Source organism: Colletotrichum destructivum, chromosome 4 (genome assembly GCF_034447905.1).
Source record: "Colletotrichum destructivum chromosome 4, complete sequence".
NCBI classification, from domain to species: Eukaryota; Fungi; Ascomycota; class Sordariomycetes; order Glomerellales; family Glomerellaceae; genus Colletotrichum; species Colletotrichum destructivum.
This window is the reverse complement of record NC_085899.1, coordinates 3,610,851-3,635,239: the sequence shown is the minus strand read 5'-3', so window position 1 is coordinate 3,635,239 and position 24,389 is coordinate 3,610,851. Positions and strand designations below refer to the sequence as shown.

Genomic DNA, 24,389 nt, shown 5'->3' with positions numbered 1-24,389 from the left:
AGCCCGACAGAACAATACTGCATTGCCTGCCCGCTCGCCCTCTCCTGAACCTTCTCGCGGCTTCTCTCTCGTCTGCCTCCCACCCAGAATGTCCAAACCCATGACCAACAGCTCGTTAAGCTCAGCCCGTCGGCTTGCTTCCCACCGCGTCCAAGGCTCCCCTCGCGGGTATCTGCACCGGGACAAGAGCTTCCGCCAGATCCGCCGCGAGTGACACATGGCTGTTCCAGGGACCAACAAGCAACAGCAAAGGGGAGAGACAAACAACATGTTGCTGCTGCTGCGATACCGCTCAAGCTGGCCAGCAGCAACACATGGTTACCGAGCGAAACAAACATTGCTTTGTCGTCACTTCGGTTCTTGATCCGGACTGAGATCCCGCTTAGCGACAATGAAGCAAGTAGGGCTGCCGGGCAAGATGGGAGGAAAAAAGGATATATAGAGGTGATCTTATCCGACCTCTCCATGATCGTAAAGACTATCTCTGACATCCGCATTTAGATCGAAGCAACCATCCAACCCTAATTTCAGTCGTAAACCTCAGTAGACATTTGCCAACATGCTCCCTCCTCTCCTCGTACCGCTGCTCTGGTTGGCAATGGCGTACGCCGTCCCGACTGGCCCCACAACATCCGGGCCTGCGCCCGGAACTTTCCAGCGCAGTACCCTTACGGTACCGGTCCATGCCAACCCGGACTACGTCTCGGGCGGGGCCGCTCTCACGGCCGTCTATGAGAGGTGGAACATGCCCGTCCCGGATGCCCTTGCAAGACACACACTGACCCGGCGCTCTGGATACTACTGCAAGTCCCCCTTAATCCCCTACTCATATTTGTGGAAGTATCCCCGAGAAGGATTCTGAAGCTGACTGAAGTCGGTTCGCTTTTCAGCCTCCATCGTGGCGTCTAGAAGCACGGGCAGCTACTGGCTGACCGACATCTTCGTCGGGAACCCCGAAAACCCCCAAAAGATACCAGTCATCATCGACACGGCCACTTCCGACTTGTATGCTCCCCCCCGCCCCTCCCTTCAGAAGCCATCGGCATACTCTGGCAGAGCTTGTAACTCACATGAACAATAGCTGGCTGATGACTACTGACACCCAGTTTGGCGACAAAGCGCCTAACGGTGTGCCGACGCTGTATGACCCCTCAAAGTCGACAACGAGCCAGGAAATTCTCGGCGCTACTTGGTCATCTTCATACGGTCCGTCCATTCTCAGCGGCCAGGGTCCTATTGAAGCGACTGACCACCTCACCATAGCGGATGGTGTCACCAATTCGGGCAAGGTGTACTTGGACACTGTCCGCTTCGGCCTCCTGACAGACAACCACCGCTTCAACATCGTCAACGCTACAGTCCAATCTGTCGTAAAAGTTGACCAACGTTGGGCGGTTGAGCCCAAGGTCAGTGGCGTACTGGGACTTGCGAAAAACCGCCCATCGAGCGTCCAGCCAAGAATGCCATCCATGTTCGACCGTCTCAAGCCGGAGCTGCATTTCGAATGGATTGGTATCGACCTGCGGCACAACTCGGACAAGGGATTCTTCTCCTTCGGGTACTCCATGGGAACCGCCGACATCAACGAAAAGCCCATGGATGACGACGACGATTGGAGTTTCCTGGTCACCAAGACTCGCTTGAGTACCATGAGTGGCGGAGTGTGGTATAAATATGCGCAGCCTTTCGTTGCAACCGTCGATACAGGCAGCAGCTTCTTGTTACTACCATCATCACTGGTAGTCAAGTACTACTCTGAGATTCCCGACTCGGCCTTTGACCCAGACCTGCAACACTACATCTTTCCGTGCTCCTTGGCATCTGGGATCCCCGACTTCCAGTTCATAACTGCAGGCGGTTACCTTGGGACCGTTCCGAGGGACCACGTCAACCTCGGACCCGTGCCCGGCAATACCGAAAAATGCTACGGCGGCATCCAGAAAAGTACTGACGGCCAACGTGCCATATTCGGTGGGGTGGCGCTCAAGAACATGTATGTTCAGCTGAACTATGGCACACAAGGCAGCTATGTCGGCTTTGGCGACAAGGGATCCCTCGATGTGTGCTCGACGACATCGGTTTGTGACACGTAAGGAAAAGGTCAGGGTTCGACTTGGCCGAGGGAACTCGAAGATTCAAAAGGCAACGGATTGTTGGTTCCAGATATCCCGAGGCACTGTAGCTGTTAGTTTGAAATGACTGACACAAAGATCGTTCCACCCGAGCTATTGCGATGTCTTACTATCCGAGTTTGCGCATATGTGAGAGAAAAAGGATTATCATCCGAATTTCTCGTACAAGATTCTCAGACACCGTAAACCTTAAAAATATTGCTCAGTGATCTGACACCATTGCAGCATGGTAATGAAGGCAATACTCCTCTAGCATTTCCCGTTGCTCAAAAAGAATCAGAGATGGATTTCCACTTCTTCCTTTGATATATACAGAGGTAGCACATTTTCGCTCCTGGACATGACATGAATGACCAGAGGGTATCAGTCCGGCGAGGACGATCCACTCATGCATGCTATAAACTCCACTGACTTGGTGATAAGATAAAAAAACCGCGTAGCCGATCAGGCTAGCGAACGAAGAGGAGCCAACTGCAAAAAAGATATCGTGGTGAATCAGGAATTCATGCTTCTAACGCCCGAAAGAGCAGCTTTGCGGCGGGGACTGCGAGCGACGTCCCGTGCTGTGATGCGATGTTGGGCATGAGCCTTTGCCAAAAGTAATCTGGATAACCAACAGAAATGTCATTTCTGTGTAAAAAGCTCGGGAATCCAACGTTGCCGACAAGGACCGGCGGGGCCGTGAAATCGCAGTTTGCGGGTATATGCGGGATGAGATCGGGCAAGTATAAAGAGTTTGGTGTTGCGATCTAATGAGGGGCATCTAGCCTCATGCCTGTTCGCGGTCGCCGTCTGAAGTAGCAGGAACGAGGAACAGTCAGCATTTCTCGTGGCCTCATGTAACATATGACTGTGATGGCTTGCTCGGAGCGGGCGATCATGTTGAAGGAAAAGAGGAAATCAGGCGAGACGTGGTAATGTGGGTATTGTGCGGGTTGGAAGTGTCAAATGCAGCGATTCAGTGTCGGGGTGGGTGGTCGTCAAGGTCATCCTTGCCGACGAAATCGTATTCACCTTCGCTGGCAGTAGGCGTGGGCGGCATGTTGGCCGAAGACGGGGCATGAGGCTGGTTTTGGCGCGCCGTACCTGGTCGTGACCTGGCCATCTCCTGAGCTTCCTTGGACAACGTGGGCGCGGCAACTCCAGTAGTGGCCGGCTCGTTGGTAGATGTTTGCTTGTTGACGGCATTGTTCTTCAACCGCTCTTCCATTTCGCGAATGCGACGCTCGAGAGCCTCCAGCTCGCTTGTCTGACTCTGGACGTTTTGCTTTCTGTGGGCGGGGCTGGTCAGCAACTGACAACGTGACTTCGGGCACCACAATACGAGTGGGCAGTCCGGGTGAAGGGTGCCGAGACTGCATCGCGGGATTACATACCGTTGGTCAAGCTTCCCGTCGAAGTCGGTGACGGAATCGTCAAGGCGGAAGATGTCGGCAAGCTCCTGGGAGAAAGAGCGAGCGATGGTGCTGAGCGGGAGAAGTCAGCATGAAAGCCCAGAGAGACTGTGTCAACCTGGATCAAGCAATCGGTACGAACGATTGGGGGCGACGGCCGTTGGGCTGCCAGTCGTGGTCGAGCTCAGCGTCAGTCATGTTCTGTGCCATTTCGTCGGTTGTTCCGTCGGTTGAGGAGGCAGAAAGCAGGTTGGGGAGTTTGCGGTGTGGTTGGGAGGAAAGACGGCGCGCAGTCAGGCACTGGAGACGGCTGAGTTCGTGGTCGACCAAAAGGGAGGATGATCAGCAACTAGTGGTTGACAGTATCGACAGGGTTGCTTGTTAGAACCAAGGTCGTAAACCCGAAATCAGGCGGGTAACAATGTGCAGTAGATAGAGCGACGATGGCTATGTAGGTAGAGACAACGCTGTGAGAGCAAGCGGGAAGACGTGAGGAAATGATGCTGCTTTGTCGCCAAGGGAGAGATCGAGTAATCGGACAGAGAAGAATGGAGTATAGTTGTCGCGCCTCGGAGGAAAAAAGAGGACGGGAGTGGGCGAGTATTTGTTTCGTCTGCAATCGGCAGGGAAAAGGGGATCGCTGATGGTGGGAGTGGTGGAGGTCACAGGTGGGAAGGGGGAGGGAGCGGAGCAAGGAAGATTGGCCGGGATGAGAAGGCCGGAGGATGGTTTGGAATGCGGGATGGACTTGGGGTTTTGTAAGGCCGAGAGAACAACTCGGAAGAAGAATGAGAACAAGAAGGAGAAGAAGTAGAGGAGGTGGAGGAGGAGCCGGTGGTGGACAGAACTGGGTCACGGTCTAGATACCAACGAGGCCAAGACAGTGCCAGTTGGGAATAGGAAAAAGAGGACTGAGCAGGAGAAGGGAGGGCAGAAGAGTAAGATCCAAGACACAGGTGCCTGACATCAGGGCCAGTTGGTGCACATCACTTGTCACTTTGGCCGCCGTGTTGGAGATCACAGGCCGGGAAGGGCAAAGGGCCAGGTACGGCGCACATAGTGAGGAGGGGCTCGGCCTGGAGACGGTGTACCCGATGCCACCTGCGGTCGAGTCTATTTGAGGGAAGATACCTTACCTTAGTAGGTAGGTCGGTCGGTACCTTAGGTACCTAGGTAGGTAGGAAGTCCTCCCACAGCGGCAGCAGCAGTATCATCTCTTCTCCTTCCTCCTCCTCCTCCTCCTCCTCCTCCTCCTCCTCCTCGTCCACCTTCAGGTGAATTGCGGCAACAAGGCAGGAGAGGAGCAGTTTGCGATTGCCTCGGGGCGGAAAGACACCAGGTACGTCGGCGCCCCGCCCGCGGGCTGCAGGAAATCATGTACCTTGGGTCCGGCGGTGGAGCGTGCAATTACCAGGTTGCCATCTGTAATCAGCTGCAAAGGGAAAGGCCTCGAGACCCAGTCAATTGGGCGCAGAAGGAGCGTTCATGCGACCGGACCGGGACAGGCGATCCAAATCTAAAAAGCACTGCAGGTGAAGTGAGTGTGGTCGGTGGCCGTGGCCGGGTGCCAGGTGGGCAAAGTGGCACGCATGCAAGTGCATAAACCAGCCCTTCTGACACAGACTGAGAGCCTTTGGGCATGAAATGGAGGGGGCGTTTGAGACCATGTAGCAGCCTCATCCAACGCGCGACCACTGACCTTTAAATACACTGGTGCTGGTGGTGCTGGTGCTTACTTCCAACTGCACTCGACGCTAAATAAAAAGCCTCTTTGCTACATGGGAAGGACAGGTAACGCTAGATGTCTTCCCGTCCGTCGGCTGATGGTGCCTACAAGTATGTGCATGTGGAGGGACACCATGCATCTGCATCTGCACCTGCATCTGCATCTATACACCAGCATCTTCCCACGGCCACATTAATAGGCTTGACTGGCCCCGAGATTCCTCAACCACTGTACTGATACCTGACAACATCAAGTGGGAGCCAGCTTCCCTCCTTCCATGTGCATATCTGATATGGGACCCTAGAACACCTCAAGCACACCAACACCTGTCGCTACGACCAAGGTGGCATAGTCGATCTCGGAACTACCTACTGTGCGGATACGTACCTGATTAACTAGCCAATGCATTAGTGCACACACCGGCATGATGAGCATCGCGACCTCACTCGGCCCCTCCACACCCCCCCCCCCCCCCCACACGAACTGCTTTGCGCGCGCTTCTTTCCATTCATTCATCCCATCCTATCTCATCCCACGATTGACCAATACTCGCCTCGAAATGCCTTGGACCCCTTCCCATACCGCCGCGCTCCTCCATCATGCCGGCAAATTACACTTTTCTGCAGATGTCCTCGCACTCGAAACGAACCAAGAGATCCGGCCCGTCCTGGCGTTCATTAACCCCCCCCCACGGGCAGCTGTGTCTTGCTGAACAGTGGCATATGGCCCGTTGTCTCTCTGTCCTGTCATTCGTCGGTAACCACATGACGTTCACGTCTGGCTTGCAGCCGCATCATGTGCCGTTCCTTTGTTCGAATGAGACCCTGGATTCCCCCCTGTCCGACCTCGTCACTCACCCATCGGCTTTGTCCCGCCGATGCATTTGCCCCTCGACAGTTTGAGAAGAATCGATGCACGCGAACCTCGCTACAAGTCGCTTCTCTCTTTGTCGACCCCTCCAAAATGGAACTCCCTGTACGAGAAAAGAAAAGGGGCCATTTCGCGACAGTGCCAATTTCAACATGACATCAAATTTCGGACTGCCCTAATCAATTTGACTTCCTGGTCAAACACCCCAAACTTGACCAAAGCGCCTGGGAAGTCCCGCCGCAGTGCCCAGCCGCCAACGATATGTTTAATCTCGCCAATCCGAACCACTCCCGAGTCCTCTTCCGAATCTCGAGGCTTCATTCATGCTGTGTTCGACACTTCGGGCGCCGGGCTTGGGCCCCCGGGCGACAACCGCCGCACCCGGTCCCGTCCTTGCACCTTGAAGCTCGTTCCGTTTCTTTCTCTCGAGTCCGCTCACACGGAACCAAGGACGGCATCGTGGTGATTGTAAGGTTGCAGCACACGGGTGATACGACAAAGCATCAGCAATGACGCAAGTGCCCATTACCCTGCTGCCGACGTCTCCGTTGAACCGCCAGCGCGAGTAATTCCAGAAGCGAGTGACAGATTAACTGCCTCCACTTCTCTGCACAAGAAATATTATTACGTGACCACCAGCGAAATACTCCTCAGGTGAGAAGACGGTGTCCGACGCCAGGCGCACACTGCAAAAACACCAGCCTGGTCAGCCACAGTCAGCATGCCGTCTCGTCATGCAGTGGCTTTCTGTCCGTGAAGAGCCTGCTTAGTCTACCGCCATTGTCCTTTGAAGCTTGAGGAGCCACGGCTCGTGACTGTCGTGTTGCAGTTAGTGAGTTTCGTGAAGTGGAAACTCTGGATGAATTGGTAGCTCGGACGACCCAAGCCGTCGCGCTCCTCCAAAGTCAGCCTTTTGCTCGACTTTGGCATGAATGCATGCGAAGACCCGGGGCACCTTGTTCTTTTGTCGCCCGCACGTAGCAAGGAGTGGGAGGCAGGAAGCGAGATGACATTGACCTGTGCGTCGCAGCCCTATGTTGTCACGGATACGGCTATCCTTCGCGTTCAAATAGAGAGTTCTGGGCCGTGGGCTGGCGAAAGTCGCCTTCATGCTACTGCTGCTGCTGCCAGAAAAGCGTTCATCCTCCTTTGCGGCGACTCGCGAATTGGACCACTCAAGCACCGATAGTCGCAGGTATCAAAGCGACTAGCATGGCGATGCATACCAATAATATCTCCAGTTGGACAAGGGCCTCGTGCTGTAACAACCGTCATGACCCGCTTGCTGGCTAGCACGAGAAAGCTCCTGGCTCGTCGGCGGGTCTGACCAAGGGCACGCTATCAAATACGAATGAAACATGTTCCCGCTCTGGAGTATGACGTCTGTGATGTACAAGTACGGCAGGATGGGCAACTTGCACAGGAAGCGGAATGGTCGGGGCCAATATCATGGGGACAGCAGGACGTGATCATGGTCTATTTGACGACACGGCAGATGTACGTATCAACTCCGTTCCATTTGCGATGCTAAGCAAATCCGATCCCTAAGGCCAAAGGTAAAATGCTTCATCGAGCATCTGTACAGCCTCCTGACTAGGCAGATATGACCAATCCGTCCTTTGATCCCCTTTGCTTTTTGTTTGTCGTCACGCGTACCAAGTTCATGGCTTAGTCAGTACCACCGACGGCACGGGCTGGTTGTGTGTTAGTTCATGTCATATTCAAGACGTGGTTAATTGAAGCAGGTCAGAGGCCTCGACGTACTGTAGATCTTCATCTTGCTGTGCTGGACAATGGGCTTGATGATGCCCTTCTCCTCGAGGTCGGCAAGACATCTCCGGGCGAGGGAGCCGTTGATCTTGAGACGGTCGACCAGGACGGCAACGGTCACCAGGCGGTAGGACTGAACATCCTTGTAGAGCTTGTCGGAGGTGGTCTTGTCGAGGATGACGGCGTGCTGGGCCTTGTCCTTGACCTTTCCCTTGGACCTGGAGACGGGGTAAGTCGGGTGCGATCGATGGTAGGAACAAAGCGACGTTTGAGGCACAATGATGGATCGGTGTTCTCGTTCTCATGTGTTCTCTCGTGCGCACTAGATTTTATACATACCACTATCACGAACGCACAAGTCAGCAAAGATTTCAAAACACGCGCAGGACACACGTAGGGGACTCAGTTGCAACGAACCTTCTTCTTTTGCTTCTTAGCTCCTGCAGCTGGCGCCTTTACCATCAAACAAGTCAGCATAAATAATTCGCCAAAGGCGCGATCTTTCGCGCGCACACACAGAGGAGAGGGCGTCTCGCGGGGCGTACCATTTTGTCTGATTTGTGATGTCGTCGGTCGGAATTCAACAGGCACCAAGGTCGTCGGGGAGTAGAGGAATTTCAATTGTATCGAGGTTGCGGAAAAGAGGTGCCACTTCTGACCACCCCTCCTGGCCGCCCCTTCGGCTGCCCGAGGGCAGGAACCCTCGCCGCAGTGGATCCACTTGTGGCCTTCAACGCGCTCTGATTGGCCCAACTTCATACCACAACTCTGGAAAAATTATTTCGCTCGCAGGTGAAAGGCTGTTTGGCTTGCTGGAGCCGGCCACAAAGCCCTGGGCTCCTCCTCACCAAAGCAAAGCGAACCGAGTAGGAAAATCGAAACCCACTCTGCGGCCGTCCCTTTCGCACTTGGACAACTTCAACCCACGACCACCACATTTTCCCACTCAAGCTTCTCGACTTTCCTTCCCTCCCTCCCCAAAGGTTACTAACCCCCCAAGGTCGAGCGAAAATGTCTGACGGCGGCGATATCGAGGTCGAGAACGTGGGCTCCTACGATGTCCTCCCCAAGGACGTCGTCAAGGAGGTCGGCAACGTCAAGCTTTTCAACAAGTGGGATTACGATGTTGAGGTCCGGGACATCTCTCTGACGTGAGTCCCCCCCTCTTTCTGCTGCACCCTCTCCAAGGACTTCACGAAAAGAATTTTTCTCTGCGCGCGGAACACGAATTCGAGAGTAAGAGGAGGGGAAACGACCAAGACACGCGAATTGGAATTGGGCATTGGGACACGCAACCGGACACAACACACGCACACACGCACACACACGCACACTTGGACAAGCACAGGAACACGATGAAGAGCAAGAAAAGAACAAGTCAGAGGCTAATCGTAAATCGATTCGAACAGTGACTACATCTCCCTCCGCAACCCCGTCTATGTCACCCACTCCGCTGGCCGCTATGCTGTCAAGCGCTTCCGCAAGGCCAACTGCCCCATCATTGAGCGTCTCACCAACTCGCTCATGATGCACGGCCGCAACAACGGAAAGAAGCTCATGGCTGTCCGCATCGTTGCCCACGCCTTCGAGATCGTACGTCAACCCGCGCAAAAAGCGAAACATACCACCGCAAACCCCTCCACAAGGGAACTCGACAGGAAAGAAGAATTGGAACTAACACTCGACGCAGATCCACCTGATGACCGACCAGAACCCCATCCAGATCGCCGTCGACGCCATCGTCAACTGCGGTCCCCGCGAAGACTCTACCCGTATTGGTTCCGCCGGTACCGTCCGTCGCCAGGCCGTCGATGTCTCCCCTCTGCGCCGCGTCAACCAGGCCATCTCCCTCCTCACCACCGGTGCTCGCGAGGCCTCTTTCCGCAACGTCAAGTCCATCGCCGAGTGCTTGGCTGAGGAGCTGATCAACGCCGCCAAGGGCAGCAGCAACTCGTACGCCATCAAGAAGAAGGACGAGCTGGAGCGTGTCGCCAAGTCCAACCGGTAAAGGGTTCATCTTCCTTCCACATGTCACGTGGCTACGACGACTCTGTTGGCTGGGAACTTTGTGCTGTGTTTGGGGAGAGCTGTGGAATACATTGTCTCTTTACCATCACGCTTTGGAGATTATGGGGGTGGGGACCTATTGAGAAGACGGGTCGCCATGTCCCTTGAGACGTCAAAAAACTGCTTTTTGGGGGACAAATCAACGGAGGCGTGGTATTACATAACAGGGCAAAATCAACGTCTTTTTTCTTCATCGTCTCCGAAAAGAAAAAGAAAGCCGGTGTTTTTATGCGCTGACCTACTTTGCATTTGCGCGTTCGGGATATGGGGAACGCGGCTACGGCATCTTGTCTCTTAAACGGCTTCTAAAGGTGGTTTTTCCAATAAAAAGCCAAAGCTCGTCAGAGCAAATGATCAATATCCTCCGCGTTCCCCTATCGGTGTGTCTTGGGTCTTGTCGAGCGTAACGTCATCATCCTACTTATCCCGCGAGTGGTCTATCTAACAGGGTCGGCGGCAAGCGCCTGCTATGTGACAGCCATGACAACGATCATGGACCCCGCCTTTGGGGAATAGAGCCCGCCTCAATCCAACGCCGCCAGGTGGTCGCCTGTGCATGTCCGGCATCCCATGTGAAATGCCCAGTTGATACAACTCGCGGACTCTTCGGCCTTTTGTGACATCAACAGACTCACAATGTTGAATATCTATTATGGTTGACAAGAGCTGGTAGTGGAATAATGGGGACCGTGGTCCAATTAGCAAGAAACCATCGTGGAAAATCGTTAGGTCATGAAGATCCCCAAGCCGGCCAACACGCCCGGCGTCAACCCAAGTCTTGAGGGCACCCCACTCCTCATCACATCCCCCCTTTTTGTCATTCTTCTTCTCCAGCACTGTTGTCCAGTCCCATATCATTCATTCGTCCGTCACACCTCAGAAAATAGGTGTCCTCTCCCCGACATCCAACCGCAAGAACATGCCCTTGTGCTCAATGCCCTCCTCCCACCAGGTCCCCATGCCCTCGTCGACCTGGAACCCAAACTTCTCCCAGGCGCCCACGACGGCGGCCTGCGCGTGCACACACACGAGGCCCTTCCACTTGGGTACCTCCTCGGCGCTCGCGGCGCCGATCTGCTCGAGGCCCATCTCCTTGATGCTGGGGTCAAAGTAGCTCGGGTGCGTCCGCAGCCATGCGAGCGCCGTCGTCACCAGCAGCCTCGCGATTCGGTGGCCCCTAAACTCCCGAACCACGGCCAGCCGGCCAAGCTTGACGTAGGGCTCCTTGCCGTCATGCAGTTCTGTCGCGCGATCCGGCGCAAAGACCTTGATCGCGGACAGCCGTCTCTCGCCGCCGACGTGCTCCGCGGCCGTCTCGGCCTGTCCGTTAACCGGGCTCGCGTTCGCGTTCGCGTTCGCCCTCTCGTGGGCCGCCGGCGCAAAATTGGCCCCTTCGGCGTCCGGCCCCTCTTTGAGCACGCCGTCCCAGTAGACACCGCCGTTCTTGGGGTGCGGGGCGTGGGGGAAGGGCACGAGGCGGATGGTGCCGATGGGGGTGCTGCGGGTGCTACTGCGGCGGGGCTTGACGATGTTGCCGGCGGCGTCGACGACCTCCTGCTCGACGACCTTGTTGACGGATGCGTACGCAATCCAGTGACAGGCGCGGCTGTCATCGGCGTCGAACTCGTTCTCGGCGGGCACCTTCTGCTCCTCTACGAAGACGGCCTCGCGCACCTCCATGGCGTCGCAGAACTCTTTGGGGATCGCCGCCGGCTGCTCGTCATGTGGCACGCCACGAATATAGGCATCTAGCCCGGTCGGCTCGAGGAGGGAGACGAAAGGTGTTCCCATGGTGAAGAGTAGTGGGCGTTGTGGCTGATGTTTTCGTTTCTTGAGACAGCACGCAATGGGGTGAAGAGTATGCGCTGTAGAAGTTCGACGCTCATCCGAGTATAGTAGAGTCCGTTTGAGGTAGGTAGGATGAAGTCGGAAAATTTCGAAGGTTCAATCGATATTCTTGACTTTGGGGGTGCATTGGGTATGAGGAATGAAAGAGCATAAATATCGAGCTGTCGAGGGCTGCATGCCGACGGTCTCATCACAATGCAGGGAAGCCATGAGAGGTTCGGGCAGGTACTAGTGTAGTAAGGTACTTAGTGTAAGGGTAAGGGTACGTGCTCTCCTACGCGGGAACGCACGGGCAGAAACAGCACGTCGTTCACAAACGTGGTGGGAAAAACGGGGAACAGGCACCGCCACCCGCTTCGGGGGTCCGGTCGTTATCTGGCATGGCCGGTCGGTCGTTTGTACATCTCCTGTCCCCTGACCACCATTCCACATCCCGCGACGTATCCAGTTATTCAAAGAAGAGGGTTGACGCCGAGACGGATGCCAGTCAGCCCTTCCAACAACCCCCCCAAAAGCCGCAACATGACGTTTGTGGGCGCCCTTCCCCTGTCTCCCGGGTGGCGTTGCCAGCCCGCCGACCAACGGGTGTGTGGGTACCCCTTGGGACCGGCCCCCGGCATTTTGGGTACTTTGACGTCTTTCCGGCATCTTGCATCGCTTTTCAGGGTGACCCATCTCACGTGTCCTCCTAGCTCATGCTGGATCTCGCGGGTGCTATTGGACAAAGCATAAAGATCGGCGGTGAGGGATCCTACTATGTAAGTTCTCCGACGCGGCTTGGACGAAACGGCGGGCGGCGAGGACAGCAACCCCATCGCCGCTGCTCGACTGCGTGGCCATGTTGCAGAGGCGGCACAGCAACGAGGGGCAGCCTAGCAGAAGCTTCTGGCAATTGCTCCTAATTCCAGACCACGCCCGATCTGCAACACGTTGTGTTTATTGACGGGCACTTCATCTCAAGGTTGATAGACCTCACAGAGTCACTGGGTACTTTGCGTGTCGTTTTTCAGGCTAGAAAGGGAGGCACTGTGCCCGATTGTAATGCAACGGCCAAGCAAAGAAGTACTACTGTCCTCACTTTAATATCCTGGGGTACTCTCGAAATATTCCGCTTGAATCAAAACAAAGAGTGTCTTGATACCCGCCATTGGCGAATACAGGCAAGTTACAGTCAGGTACGCAGGGGATTTTATCGGGGTCAGCTCCGACGAGCCCGGTACACAGTTCTTGGGCGTAGAGGGTCCATTGCACAGCCCGGATAAGAGTGGCTGAAATCTATACCAATACGGAATCCCGACAGTCAAGCAACTTACCTCAGGTGGGAGATGAGTTCCCTGGTTTGTCGTTCAGAGACGGACAGCACACTGTGTTACAGTCAGACGCATTGACACTGCGAGCCAGGCAAGGCAGCCTCTGCATCGATGGTAATGTTTATTGCACAAATCACCAGAATCCGCCTCAGTACATGGATTGGTCTGCCAGGAGTGGTTTATGGAGCATTCCCAGCTCAAGTCTTCTACATCAAGAACTCTTAAGTAAAGATGAGTGACGGCAGCCTCGCGTGCGTCTCGTTCTGTTTTCATTGACTTCCGTAAGAACGAAAAAGTGAGACCCCAGGCGTTGCGTTGTCCTCTAGGTATATTGCACACATGTCCCAAGCGTGCCCTGTAGACTGGAAATTCTCCGTCTCAGAATGGATCGAACAAAGCATGTTTAATTTTCGGGGGCTCTCGTTCGTTCGACTCCTAACGCCCGGCTCGGTTCGGTTCGACTGGTTTGGTATCGAATTTATGCGGTGACCTCGACGCTCTGCTCGACGCCGTCGGCGCTGCCAGAGTTGACCTTCTTGCCCGTCTTGGCGATGGTCTGGAGGACCTTCTCGTACGGCAGGCTCTCCTCAGCGACGACAGTGGCGGTCTGGCTCTCGAGAGAGACCTCGTAGGACTTGACACCTGCGCAAACATGTTGAGTTAGTAATTGTTCTCCCCCCAAATTTTGGTATACGGTGTCCATGGAGCGTTTGGTTGTGGTCGTCCCGACTGCCGTTCAGCTCCTTCTCCCTATGGCGCGGGAGCGACAGGGTGGGTTGGCGCGGCGGAGACAGACCGACAAGGTGGGGGAGGAGGATGGGGGATTCTGACGTACCGTCAAGCTTCTTCAGGACACGGTCGACGGCACCGGAGCAGCCGCCGCAGCTCATGCTGACGTTGAACTTGTAAGTGTGCTCAGACATGTTTGGCGGTGTGTGTTGTGTGTCTTTGGAAGTCGGCGTTGAGGTTGGTTTGTGTGTAGTTGGGAGAGTTGGTGTTACGGCGTTTTTGGCGGGGTAGAACAATAAAAGGCGGGGCAGCGAGCTCCAGCGTGTGCTTTTTTCTACAGAGTCGAGAGCGATGTTCTGTACCGAGGTTCCACTTGGATGGAAGCGTCCTGGTCGTTCAGCAAAGGCGAATCACGGTATTAGTCGAACGGAAAGTATGCGGGAAAGGGGTATCTTGAATGGGAAAGCAGTGAGGGAGTAAGTGGTCTGAGGATACGAGCTCGGGAGTTGATTATATATCTGTCCCAAACAGACAGACACTGACACGCCCATTATTAATTCAGGTGCCCATGGGATAGGTAATCACAGCGCTCCGGCCACGGATGGCGCAAGAGCTCCTTCTCGCTAAGCTATTCAATCAAAGTCGCGCCCAATCGGCCGCCATCCCTCCGAGGGTCTCGTTTCTGAAACTTGCTCACCTCAACACCCTTCCCTGAGCTCACCTCCTGAAAACCTGGCGGAGAAGGAGACCAAGGATGGACTCGAAGGGCACGGTCAGTGAGTACAAGTACTGCAGATGCGCAGGGGACACAGACCATCTTTACTAATGTAAGCAGGTAGATAGGCAGGGAGCGAAAGAGGCTGCGAGTAGCAATAATCAGGGTGCTGCTTTGGCAGTTTGCAGCGGGCAGGCGGACAACGATCTGGTGATTACGGGCGTCAGGCGGCTGCTGGCGATACAGCTGGCTTGCGATGTGCTGCTGACAAAGTTAGCTGATAAATGGGACAATTGGACGGCAAATCACCAACCCTATGATTGGTCGACAGAAAATGCCGATGCAAACTAGGCATCATAGGTTCGTATGGAGACAATTTCTTCAACAATATCCGATATGGTGTAGTGGCCAACATGATGCCCTCTCATCCCATTGAGAGGTTAGGCATAGCCCCGAGTTCGATTCTCGGTTTCGGAATACTTTTTGCCGTTTTCTTTCCAATTTTCAATTGCGGTTCTTTCCCTCCCCCTCCCTTTCCCGTTTGTTTGTTCTGTGTTTCTTTTCCCTTGCTTCATTTGTCCTCAACATCCTTCTCGACGTTCCGCAAATTGCAAAGTGGCCCGAGCGCCTTACATGTCCACTTTGTACCTGTCTCCTCCGACTCTCTGCTCTCTTTCACTTCCTGAATCCCCTGAAACAGACCCAGTCGTGCCGTACTGGTGAGCACATTTCATTTAGAGGCTCTTGGACGCCATGCCCTACCTAGACAGGAGGCCATCCGGACCCGAGATCAACGTCACCTCTCGCTGTACAGAGTACTTTTCCAAGCTGTAGCTGCGCTGTCTGATTTGGACCATGGTTATTATTGATTGCTACCTGCGGTAGAACCCGCCTGTTGCCCAGGGTCCAGGGTCTGTTTGGGCTTGCACATCTGGATGTCGGGCATTTAGTAAACGTACGTTACGCATGTCGAGATCCAGGGCATGTCGCATAGTCAACAGCCAGCCTTCTTGTAACTTTAGGGAGTTTGTGATGAATGCCCCCACGTTCACAAACGAATGCCGTGAAACGGTGCAGCAACATACATATATATGCATGTCCTTGAAAACTCTCAGATCTATCTACTGCGGCTGGTGCCCGCCACGCTGTTGTGGTGCCTCGTCATTACCAATGTCCTCATCAGCGTCAACCAGGCTAGGCATCTCATCGTCTCCCGCGTTCGAGTGCTCGCCGCTCTCGCCAGTCGGCTCCGCAGGCCATCCGCCAGGTATCATAGACGCTAGCATATCCGCCAGCCGCTGGACCACACCGGCCGAGGGGAGCTGACGTCCGTCGCCCTCAAGCACATCATCGTCCCCGTCGCTAAATGCGCCCTCCCACGCGTCCCCAAAGTCTTCCCCTTCGTCGTCATCCTCTGGGAATGCACCCATCATGGCACCCATGGCACCCGCCCCTCCCATTGCGCCCATGTCCGCGGCACCCCCGGCTCCCGCTCCCGCCCCACCTCCCCTCGCCGCGGCTCTTTCTTGCTGTCTCCGGAGCAGGTTCATGAGCGCGCGCTCTTGGGCAAACATTCCATCTTCCCCGTGCTCGCCGCTTTGCCGCCAGGGCATCTGGACGCCCTGGCTCGTAAAGATGTTCTCTTCCTTTGGTGGTGGGAGAGGGTCAAAAGCGTAGTTGGGTTCCCGCGCGAGCATCGCTCTTGGAATGCCGCTTAGCAGACTTGGAGTGTCTTCTAACCAAGTCCACCTGGCTGTGCGATTGTCTGCCGGCATATCTTCCGGAAGGGCCTGGCTGGGCTTCTGCGCCATCTTGACAGCCTCCTTGAGCAGGTCAATGGCCTGGGTGTTGTTCCAGATATCCTTGGCCTGGTGGATGTAGAGATTCGTCCAGAACTCGCGCTCGTTGGTGTCGGGTCGTACACCCCACAAGGGAGGCGGCGCTTCCACGTTCAACGCCTGGAAGAGGGCACAGTAGAGCCACGGCAACCGCTCCATGCCCGCCACGGCGGCAATCTTTGCTCCGTCCGTGTCGCCCACCTGCAGCTTCGCGAGAACGAGCGTCTGCTTGAGATACGTGTCATCTGTCTCGTCCGACACAAACTCGTGCGTGTTCATGAAATCAATGAGCCACTGCGCTTGGCGTGCGCGGATGGCCAGTGTGTGGATAAAGTATTTCATCCCGTAAGGATCGTTAGGATTCAGGCTGAACAGCAGCTTCGCCCACTCCAGTGCAGTCCTGTAAGTGCCCTTGCGAATCAGACTCTTAAGGTATGTGTATCCGGCGAGCCATAGTTCGCGGTTTTCCGGGCGGCGGAAGTCGAGCCGGGCCTTGCCCTGCTCCAGCTTCTGTCTGAAAGCAGATGTCGTAGCCCGACCAAAAGTGAACAGTGCTCGCTCGCAAAGGTCCGCAGCCAGGGCCTGGTTTTGGTCCTGGATGGCGACCTTGCTAACCTGGAGCAAGGTCGAGACGTGGTAGGGGAAGCGCATCAGAAGCTGTACCATCTGCATGGGGTCGCCGAGCTGGACGCAGCTGAAGAACATGATCTGGACGTTGTCGTAGGTCTGCTCGTGCACGAAAGCAAATTCGGTGAGGCCATCCGAGCCTTTTCGGATCTCCTTCATGACCAGCCCCGCCGCAGTAGCGCGTGGCCACGTGTCTTTGCCTTGGATGAAGACGTTGCGTCGCAGCGATATCTCGGGGAGTTTCTTACGCGGGTCCCCTCGAAGTGCCGTCTCCAGGTCGACGTGTTGATTAGGGCCCCTTTGAGCCCGGCGCGCAGCCTCCAGCTCGGCCCGTTCTTCTTCTTGAGCAGCCTGAATGGCATCCTTTCCAAATAGAGCGCGCATCTCGTTGATCGCCCGGAGGTATTGGGTGTTGATTTGGAGGAGTTCGTCGATGTCGCGGCTTCGTTGCGCGAGGTTGTCGGAGGCGGCCGAGCCAGCATTGCGCGCGATGCTGAGCTCCTTAAGCGCCCGATCGATCTCATCTTCCTTGTCCTCGGTGTTATTTGCGGATTCGTCCAGCATCGCAGCCTTCTTCGCCTTCTTCTTTTTCTTGTTCTTCTTCTTCTTCGCAGGCTGAGGCGCTATCTCGGGTTCGGATTCTGGCAGGGCTGCATCTTGCGCGTGGTCCGACTTTTCGTCATCATCGTTGTCGTCAGCACCACTTAACGCTGCGAATAGACTCTGTCGAGGTTTCATGGGTACAAGTTCGGGCTCGTCGTCGCTGGACTCCTCTGCGGCCGATTTGGCCTCTTGAAGCTTCTCTAGCTCCCTCTGTTTTTGCAGCTTACGGAGCTGGCGGCTAGACATGGTGAAGTGTGTCGATTCCAAACCACTGTGAAATCAATCAAGTGGGTAGATTTACAGAGCAGGAAGAAGAATCCGAAGAGTGGTTTTTTTTTTTTTTTCTTTTTCGCTGCTGGAATGTAAGTGCCTTGTCAGTGGGAAGTCGGCAGTGATGCGTCACGCCGGAAAGATGCCAGCATGACGTGTGGCGGGGTTTGGCGGGGCAGGTATTTCACAGCTCTCAATCCGCAACCCACATAGCCTTTCATCAAAGTCTTTGCAGATAGGCTAGGTGCTCAGCACAGCAGCAGCAAATTCACACAAGTCCGTAACTAATAAAGGGGCCTTCCTTCTTGATGTAAAGAAGTGAGGGGATTTCATGTCTATTGCGCTTTCCTTGAGTCCACATAGCTACGCTTCATACACTCACTTAGTTCACTTCAGCTTAGGGACAGAACTGTTAATATGGTAGCTGGCGTAGTTGTATTGATCTGCAGACAAGAACTCAACATTGTTCTTATCCTTTTCACCTGGTTATGGGATTCTTCCACCGCCACCCCCCCCTAGTTCTCCTTTCCCATTTCCTCATTCCGTTTGGCATGGATGAATTCACGCTCCTCATTGCATCCATCCGTCCTGTCAACTGCAAGGCAATGGCCATTTCTCTGCCGTTAAGTCGTGTTGCTCTGGTCTGTCTGCCCAGTCCAACAAGTAAGCAAGAACTCAATGCTTGCTACCCATGCCTGAAATCCCTGTGTTGTCACTGAGCAATCATGAGACCACAGCTCCCATTGCTTGTGGCCCATCACTGCCAAACTCCTTCCGATCCCATGCGTGTCAAAATAGCAATCCCCATGATTCCAGCCCTTCTGGCCAAACCAACTCGAAGGGCTTTTCAGCCCAATGCTCCGTCCGTCGTCAATGGAATCCGAGAAAATCGAGAATCGAGGGAGTGATAATACATCATACAAAGTCTTGCCTGAAAGTGTTTCCTTTCAGAGACGCGTCCCCAGTCAAAAATGTAGAGTTGGATCCATCAAGATCCTGAGCCTTTGGGTGACCCAGATTATGAAATCTCATCCCAGAGTCGCTTGCGGCAGCGACACTGACCAAGGAGGCTCGATGTGCAGTGTGGCTCTAATTTGCGGCCGGAGACGCGGCAGCGCCTTGGCCACCGCGGCCTCGGAATCCGCCGCCTCGTCCGCCGCGACCACCATAGCCTCCTCGACCTCGGCCGCGACCTCTGCCTCGGTAACCCCGGTAGCCGCCATCGACACTACCTTGGCCGAAGGTCTCCATGTTCTTGCGCTGCTCTTCGCCACGCCATTCGCGACCACCAGGCTTCTGGCCGTTATTGTCTGCACGGTCCTTGGCTTCACTCGAGATGTTGTCAAAGAACGACCGCGTCTTGTTGTAGGCGACGGGGGGGTTTGCGCCAGTCACTTCGGGAACAGGGGCTTCGACGACAGGACCGTTGTTGGGAGTCTCGCCCAAAGGCGAGCCTGCAATAGCTTCCTTGACCAAGTCGTCCTTGTTGAACTTCGCGTTGGCCTGGGCGAAATCAAAGTCCGCGTCAGGGACGTCAACCTTGGTCTGACCTTGTCTGCCGCCACGGCCTCGGCCGCGACCACCTCCGGGCTGAGTGGTCCGGGCAGCGTTGACCCTCATCTCGTTGACCTTCTTTGTCAAGTTGTCCATCGCGTTGCCGTTGCCCTGGGGCGCAGTAGGAACAGTCGCGTTGCCGGCGTTCATATTAGCCATGGCCAAAGCAACGGCTGCCTTCGCGGCCTCAGTCGCATCCCGTACACTGGCAGCAGTCGGGCCGGCGGCAGACTTGGATACGGCTTGGATGGCGTTACTGTCACTGATGGGAACGGGAAATGCCTTGGGCATCGATCCAGCCAGAGGAACGGCCGGTTGGACACGAGCAGCGGTCTTCGGACCCGTGGGTACAGGAAGCTCGACAGGCTTCGAGGGACCGGTTGTGTTCAGGGAAGCGGCGGTGGCCTTGACTTCTGCAGCCGAAGGCTTCGACTCGACAGGAGGCGTCGGTGCAGGTGCTTGCTGGAAGCCAGGAGGGGGAGCTGGCTTGGGCTCGCTCTGAGCGCTCTGGGCGGCCGGTGTGGCAGGCTTCTGCTTGTCACCAGCAGGGCCAACCGGCGGAGGCTTCACATCTTGGGGACCGGGGGTGCCACGGTTCTCCGGAGCCTGGCCGGGTGCACCACCGGGGCCCAGGGGTCCAGGGGGGCCAGGAGGCCCACGAGGTCCTGGAGGGTAGTTGTTGTAGTTGTTCCACTGATCGGGGCCAGGAGGAAAGCCTTGGCCAGGAGGACCGGGGGGGAACCATCCGGGAGGAGGAGGGTACGGCATGCCACCCATTCCAGCACCAGGAGGGCCGCCAGGGCCACCAGGACCGCCGCGGCCAGGAGCAGGGCCCCACGGACCCGGAGGAGGGTAGAAGTTGTTCTGGAAGGGAGGCTGGCCGAAGCCAGGTGCCGGAGGCGGCTGGTTGTTGGGTCCCTGACCAGGACGAGGGCGGGCCTATATTGTGCGACATGATTAGCCATGTTCCGGTCCAACGTGTCCACTGATTTTCAAGAAAATATGAAGCCTCGATTCAGAAGGAAGGCAACGGAAAATTTCGACATCGTGTAAGTTGCGCTTTTCCGACAAAGACGATAAATTTTACATCCGCAGTATTTCATCATGGTAGGCATTGAGAAGTGTTGGTGTGGGTAGAGGAATGACAGCACTCACGTTGACGATGGCCGGGTCCTCGGGCATCGCAGGAGGCTTGTTCTCCTTGATGCCCGGGTGGTCCTCGATCCTCAGGTCCTTCACATCGCTGCCACGGAAGATGATGTAGTCGTAAACCTGGTCGGAGGGTGCTATCTCTTCTTCGGGTCTGTTCCTTCGACCTTCTGTACCGAAAGAGCGAACATTCTCGAGTGAGACGGTCGACTCGTCAGAGTTGATCTCGTGGAGAACGCCGACATATCTAGGAGGCGATGAGATGAGCAAGGGGACTGGGGGAGCAACCAAGAGTCCTCCAAGTCCTTACCGAATGTCGCTCTTGGAGATGAGAGAGATGCGGGATCTATATAGATCTGTGGTCAGCAAGGATGTTCGAGCGAGATTGCGCAGAGAGGGTCCATCCAGGTCTTCGTACCCTAAGAATTCTGACATCTCGAATGGGGGGGCTGCGTAAAACACGCAACCAAGCTGAGTTTTTTGCGACTGTTGGAAGAATGAAAAGAAAGAAAGTTAGGTCCAAGCCGCAGACCAATGCGCTCCAGGAGAAAAGTAAATACAATGCCGGGTTGGAGGACACAGGAGGGAAATATGATGGAATCGGGGTGGTTGGGCGACGCGGTGGTGAGGAGAGAGGGAGAGGGAGCACACGTAAGGTATTTGTGTGGAGGAAAGGTTTAACAATGGGGGTCCTGGATGGTGGAGGTGGAAGGACAGCAACAGGAAAGCGAAAGGCTAAAATGCCCCACTCCCACGCTGCATTTGGCTGGAGCCCTCCACCTTTTCCTCTGTTCATTTGGCATTCCTGCCTAGGTACCTATCTAGGTGAGCTTGGGTGGCTAAACCTCGGCTGAAACAAGGGTGCGCCTTCTGAGCTTGTCACGCACAACTCACACACGCAACACAACAGAGGACAGAGCTTTTCTTCTTTTCAGCGCCAGCTGAGAATCTTTTTGTATGGTCCAAACCACCTTCACTCTCACTGCCACCTTTGTTGAACTGGGCAAAGTGAAAAGCAGAGCAATCATCATCCACTTTTGTTTCTACCACTGGCAGCTTACCTCTACTTACCCATGTAAAGCTGGGCTCTTTGGGTTATGCGTTTTCCTGCTAGGCGACTTTCCAGGTGTTACCATACGATATCCTACTAACAAGTTGCTGCGCTTTTATAAACATCTGGTTTTATTTTTTATTCTTATTTTTCAGGGACGGAGGGAGGGTGTGTCTCTGCACAGTCACACTTGAGAGAGCATTCCATGAATACTTCCTGCCATTGGGCTGCAAGTAACTTTACTTTGTTGCCTCTCCAACCTCTTGCCTAATCTCTCCCAAGTTTCCTGAGGGACTGTCTATCCTGTGTCCCTCCCTTGCTCGCTCTGGAGTATGCCGGCTTGTGGCATAGTGAAGTAATCTGAATATCCTACTCGTCCAAGCCGTTCAGCTGACCAGAACCCATACTACCTCTGCAGTTGATGAATAATAACCCCCTTGAATGTTCTCTCATATCCCTTCCGTGGACACAAAGGGCCTTGCTGAGACGAAGAACCAGACGCTCAGCTTCCCGCCTTTCCAATGTTGGCTTGCAAGTGCTCGTCTCGGGTCTTGACCCAAGATTCAACACCTCATAAGGTTGTCTCCTTCGCCATCTCCTCCTTTTTGCCGACGCTTTCCTCAAATAGCCATCACTTCCTCTCTTGCTCCAGGTCGCACTTCTTTTCCTTGTTCCCATCTCTTTCTTGAGTCGTGGCCATGTCATCTTTCTCATTCAGCACTATTTCGTCGATTATTTCGCGGGTCCAAATGGGGAGACACTCGACGTCGACGTCGCAAGTAATACTTGTATCAAGCTCTAGCAAAGAGTGCGGTGGAGAAAGACTGAGCCTGTCTAGCTTGATGACCTTTTGACGGTAGTCCATCGTGTCTCTTTCGTCGTTTGCGCAATCGCCTTCAATCACTCGTACCGGTTCTCGGGTATGATTCTGCCTAGGGAGAGGCAGAAATCGGCCTGTATCGTCCGGTCCGATTCGGCGGCTAGCCTCCTTAAAAGCTGACAGTGGTGGCCATTCGACGCGCTCGCTGTGTGGTATCGAGTCCATTCTCGTGTAATGCGCGTTCCAGCACAAATCTGCGCCAAACAACGGAGATAGCTTGTCCGAGGTAAGACTGCGGTGTAGGGTGGCCTCGATTCTGGGTGGCTGAGTGGGATCATGCTCTTCCTCCGTCTTGGAATGACGCTGTTGCTCATCAGCCCTCTGTTGCTGTCTCTTCTGTAGAGCGAGACCGCGTTGCACATTATGCATTTTGGTGGTCAGGTATTCGTTGAAATCCTTGGGGGCCGCTGGCGATTGGTCGATACCAAGATGTCTCATTTCGGCCGACATCTTTTTGAAAGATTCACGAGCTCGTGCCTGGTCGCTTTGCCAAGTCAGTGACTGGGACCATGAGGCAGACTCGGCTGGTCTCGTCAACTGTTGCGAGCCTTGCGTTGGGATTAGTCTTGGTGCTTGTTTTCGCTGCGCTGCTGGGCCAGTCGGTGCGTTCAGAGGGGGTCTATTGTCTCCGGTGCCAAGGTTGCCGGGGAGGTGACCAGGTTGGTTACGTCGCTTCCGATCTGCTGCGGGGCCTGTCGGTACACCAGGTGGTAGATATCTTGATGAAGGCTGGCCTTGGTTATGGCAAACATCTGTGTAGCCGTCGAAGCGGGACTGTGACGTTGCTGCCGAGGGGTCGGCTGTGGTGGATGTGGACAATGGGGGCGTTGGGGCGTCGCCTCCATGGCGCTGCAGTGCCCAGTAGGGCCGTTGTTGCAGGCCCAACATCTGAGTATCGGAAGGTATGATGCTGGTAGCATCCGATGGCGGTTTTATCAATCCAAAACGGCGAGTGCGTCCTGGGACGGATTCGGTGGTAATGTCCTTGCTAAGGAAATCGGAAAATAGAGAAGGGCTGGTCTTGGCTGGGCGAGGGCTAGGCTGTATGCGAACCATAGTTTATGCTAAGGATGGTAACGAAACGAGGAGCGGCTTGTTGCCTCCAACCTTGGTAAGATAGGAGTAACCATGTGGTTGTGCTGGTAGGATGGAGTGGTTGGAAGATGTGCACTCCCTTGGGCCACGCAGGTGTTGATGGAAAGCCTCCTCTTGCACCGAGTGATTCAGTGGGACAACGAAGGAAAACGATGATGGTGAGGAAATGGAGGAAGGCGAAGGGGTGAAAACCAGTGCGACCGAGGCAGGCGCTCCTCCAAGACACTCCTCGCCAGTGGCAGCCTTGCTTTGCGGATAGAAAAAAGCATAAGCTTTCGAGGTAGCCTTGCACTTACAAAAGGTTGAACCGCAGTGCAGAAGATTGTCGATTGGTTGTGGAAGCCGGTCTACCTAATCTTCTTTCTGGCTGCAATTCGAATCGCTGAAGATTTGGCTAAATGGTTTCAGCAACTGCGTAGTATTGTCATCGAGAAAACTCAAAGGGGGTCAAAGAATGTCTGGATGGATCACGAAGAATAGATAAAGTCTAGGAGAATCGGAGAAAGGCCGATCTTCTCTGAGGGTCGAAACCCCAGCCCTGAACAAAGACAGTTGCTTGTTCATTCGGATGAGAATCATGGGAACCAACGAATTAGAGAATGAAGCTTGTTCTAGAATGTCAGGACGGCTCCTTGGCGACTTCTCGAAGCTGTGAGATCATTTGATAACTGCTACAGATACTTGAGACATGAAAGTGTCTCTGGATTCAAATAAAATACGCAAATTTGGCCATTCGAAAATTTGAAAAGTTCGACCATTTT

At 54.8% G+C, this 24,389-nt stretch overlaps 11 protein-coding genes across 11 annotated transcripts; 4 read left to right on the top strand and 7 right to left on the bottom strand.

The window, feature by feature from the left end:
* Positions 1 to 559: 559 nt before the first annotated feature.
* Positions 560 to 2,093, top strand: CDEST_07028 (Putative aspartic peptidase A1 family, aspartic peptidase, active; the record flags this gene model as incomplete). Its single annotated transcript, XM_062923187.1, has 3 exons — positions 560 to 807; positions 910 to 1,005; positions 1,082 to 2,093. 3 exons carry the CDS (start codon positions 560 to 562, stop codon positions 2,091 to 2,093), a joined length of 1,356 nt encoding a protein of 451 aa, XP_062779238.1.
* Positions 2,094 to 3,090: 997 nt separating this feature from the next.
* CDEST_07027 (uncharacterized protein) lies at positions 3,091 to 3,736 on the bottom strand (the record flags this gene model as incomplete). Its single annotated transcript, XM_062923186.1, has 3 exons — positions 3,091 to 3,403; positions 3,509 to 3,598; positions 3,669 to 3,736. The coding sequence occupies 3 exons, from the start codon at positions 3,734 to 3,736 to the stop codon at positions 3,091 to 3,093; spliced, it is 471 nt and encodes a 156-aa protein (XP_062779237.1).
* A 3,764-nt stretch (positions 3,737 to 7,500) lies between these two features.
* On the bottom strand, positions 7,501 to 8,538 carry CDEST_07026 (Putative small ribosomal subunit protein eS25). The gene is made up of 5 exons (XM_062923185.1): positions 8,438 to 8,538; positions 8,310 to 8,345; positions 8,151 to 8,233; positions 7,887 to 8,110; positions 7,501 to 7,816 (listed from the first exon to the last, which is right to left on the bottom strand). Exons 3-5 carry the CDS (start codon positions 8,195 to 8,197, stop codon positions 7,791 to 7,793), a joined length of 297 nt encoding a protein of 98 aa, XP_062779236.1. The 5' UTR covers positions 8,198 to 8,233; positions 8,310 to 8,345; positions 8,438 to 8,538; the 3' UTR covers positions 7,501 to 7,790.
* Positions 8,539 to 8,714: 176 nt separating this feature from the next.
* CDEST_07025 (Putative small ribosomal subunit protein uS7) lies at positions 8,715 to 10,827 on the top strand. The gene is made up of 3 exons (XM_062923184.1): positions 8,715 to 9,043; positions 9,302 to 9,485; positions 9,583 to 10,827. Exons 1-3 carry the CDS (start codon positions 8,904 to 8,906, stop codon positions 9,898 to 9,900), a joined length of 642 nt encoding a protein of 213 aa, XP_062779235.1. The 5' UTR covers positions 8,715 to 8,903; the 3' UTR covers positions 9,901 to 10,827.
* Position 10,828: 1 nt separating this feature from the next.
* CDEST_07024 (Putative acyl-CoA N-acyltransferase) lies at positions 10,829 to 11,992 on the bottom strand. Its single transcript, XM_062923183.1, has one exon. The coding sequence runs from the start codon at positions 11,748 to 11,750 to the stop codon at positions 10,836 to 10,838; it is 915 nt and encodes a 304-aa protein (XP_062779234.1). The 5' UTR covers positions 11,751 to 11,992; the 3' UTR covers positions 10,829 to 10,835.
* A 1,296-nt stretch (positions 11,993 to 13,288) lies between these two features.
* On the bottom strand, positions 13,289 to 14,324 carry CDEST_07023 (Putative heavy metal-associated domain, HMA, heavy-metal-associated). Its single transcript, XM_062923182.1, has 2 exons — positions 13,953 to 14,324; positions 13,289 to 13,759 (listed from the first exon to the last, which is right to left on the bottom strand). The coding sequence occupies exons 1-2, from the start codon at positions 14,038 to 14,040 to the stop codon at positions 13,596 to 13,598; spliced, it is 252 nt and encodes an 83-aa protein (XP_062779233.1). The 5' UTR covers positions 14,041 to 14,324; the 3' UTR covers positions 13,289 to 13,595.
* A 60-nt stretch (positions 14,325 to 14,384) lies between these two features.
* CDEST_07022 (uncharacterized protein) lies at positions 14,385 to 14,912 on the top strand (the record flags this gene model as incomplete). Its single annotated transcript, XM_062923181.1, has 2 exons — positions 14,385 to 14,618; positions 14,682 to 14,912. Exons 1-2 carry the CDS (start codon positions 14,601 to 14,603, stop codon positions 14,910 to 14,912), a joined length of 249 nt encoding a protein of 82 aa, XP_062779232.1. The 5' UTR covers positions 14,385 to 14,600.
* Positions 14,913 to 15,455: 543 nt separating this feature from the next.
* CDEST_07021 (uncharacterized protein) lies at positions 15,456 to 17,992 on the bottom strand. The gene has a single exon (XM_062923180.1). It carries the CDS (start codon positions 17,873 to 17,875, stop codon positions 15,683 to 15,685), a length of 2,193 nt encoding a protein of 730 aa, XP_062779231.1. The 5' UTR covers positions 17,876 to 17,992; the 3' UTR covers positions 15,456 to 15,682.
* A 261-nt stretch (positions 17,993 to 18,253) lies between these two features.
* On the bottom strand, positions 18,254 to 21,269 carry CDEST_07020 (Putative LSM domain superfamily, FDF domain, lsm14-like, DFDF domain-containing protein). The gene is made up of 4 exons (XM_062923179.1): positions 21,021 to 21,269; positions 20,913 to 20,948; positions 20,609 to 20,849; positions 18,254 to 20,392 (listed from the first exon to the last, which is right to left on the bottom strand). The coding sequence occupies exons 1-4, from the start codon at positions 21,035 to 21,037 to the stop codon at positions 18,989 to 18,991; spliced, it is 1,698 nt and encodes a 565-aa protein (XP_062779230.1). The 5' UTR covers positions 21,038 to 21,269; the 3' UTR covers positions 18,254 to 18,988.
* A 280-nt stretch (positions 21,270 to 21,549) lies between these two features.
* Positions 21,550 to 21,855, top strand: CDEST_07019 (uncharacterized protein). The gene has a single exon (XM_062923178.1). It carries the CDS (start codon positions 21,560 to 21,562, stop codon positions 21,845 to 21,847), a length of 288 nt encoding a protein of 95 aa, XP_062779229.1. The 5' UTR covers positions 21,550 to 21,559; the 3' UTR covers positions 21,848 to 21,855.
* Positions 21,856 to 22,284: 429 nt separating this feature from the next.
* On the bottom strand, positions 22,285 to 23,589 carry CDEST_07018 (uncharacterized protein; the record flags this gene model as incomplete). Its single annotated transcript, XM_062923177.1, has 1 exon — positions 22,285 to 23,589. One exon carries the CDS (start codon positions 23,587 to 23,589, stop codon positions 22,285 to 22,287), a length of 1,305 nt encoding a protein of 434 aa, XP_062779228.1.
* Positions 23,590 to 24,389: the final 800 nt, after the last annotated feature.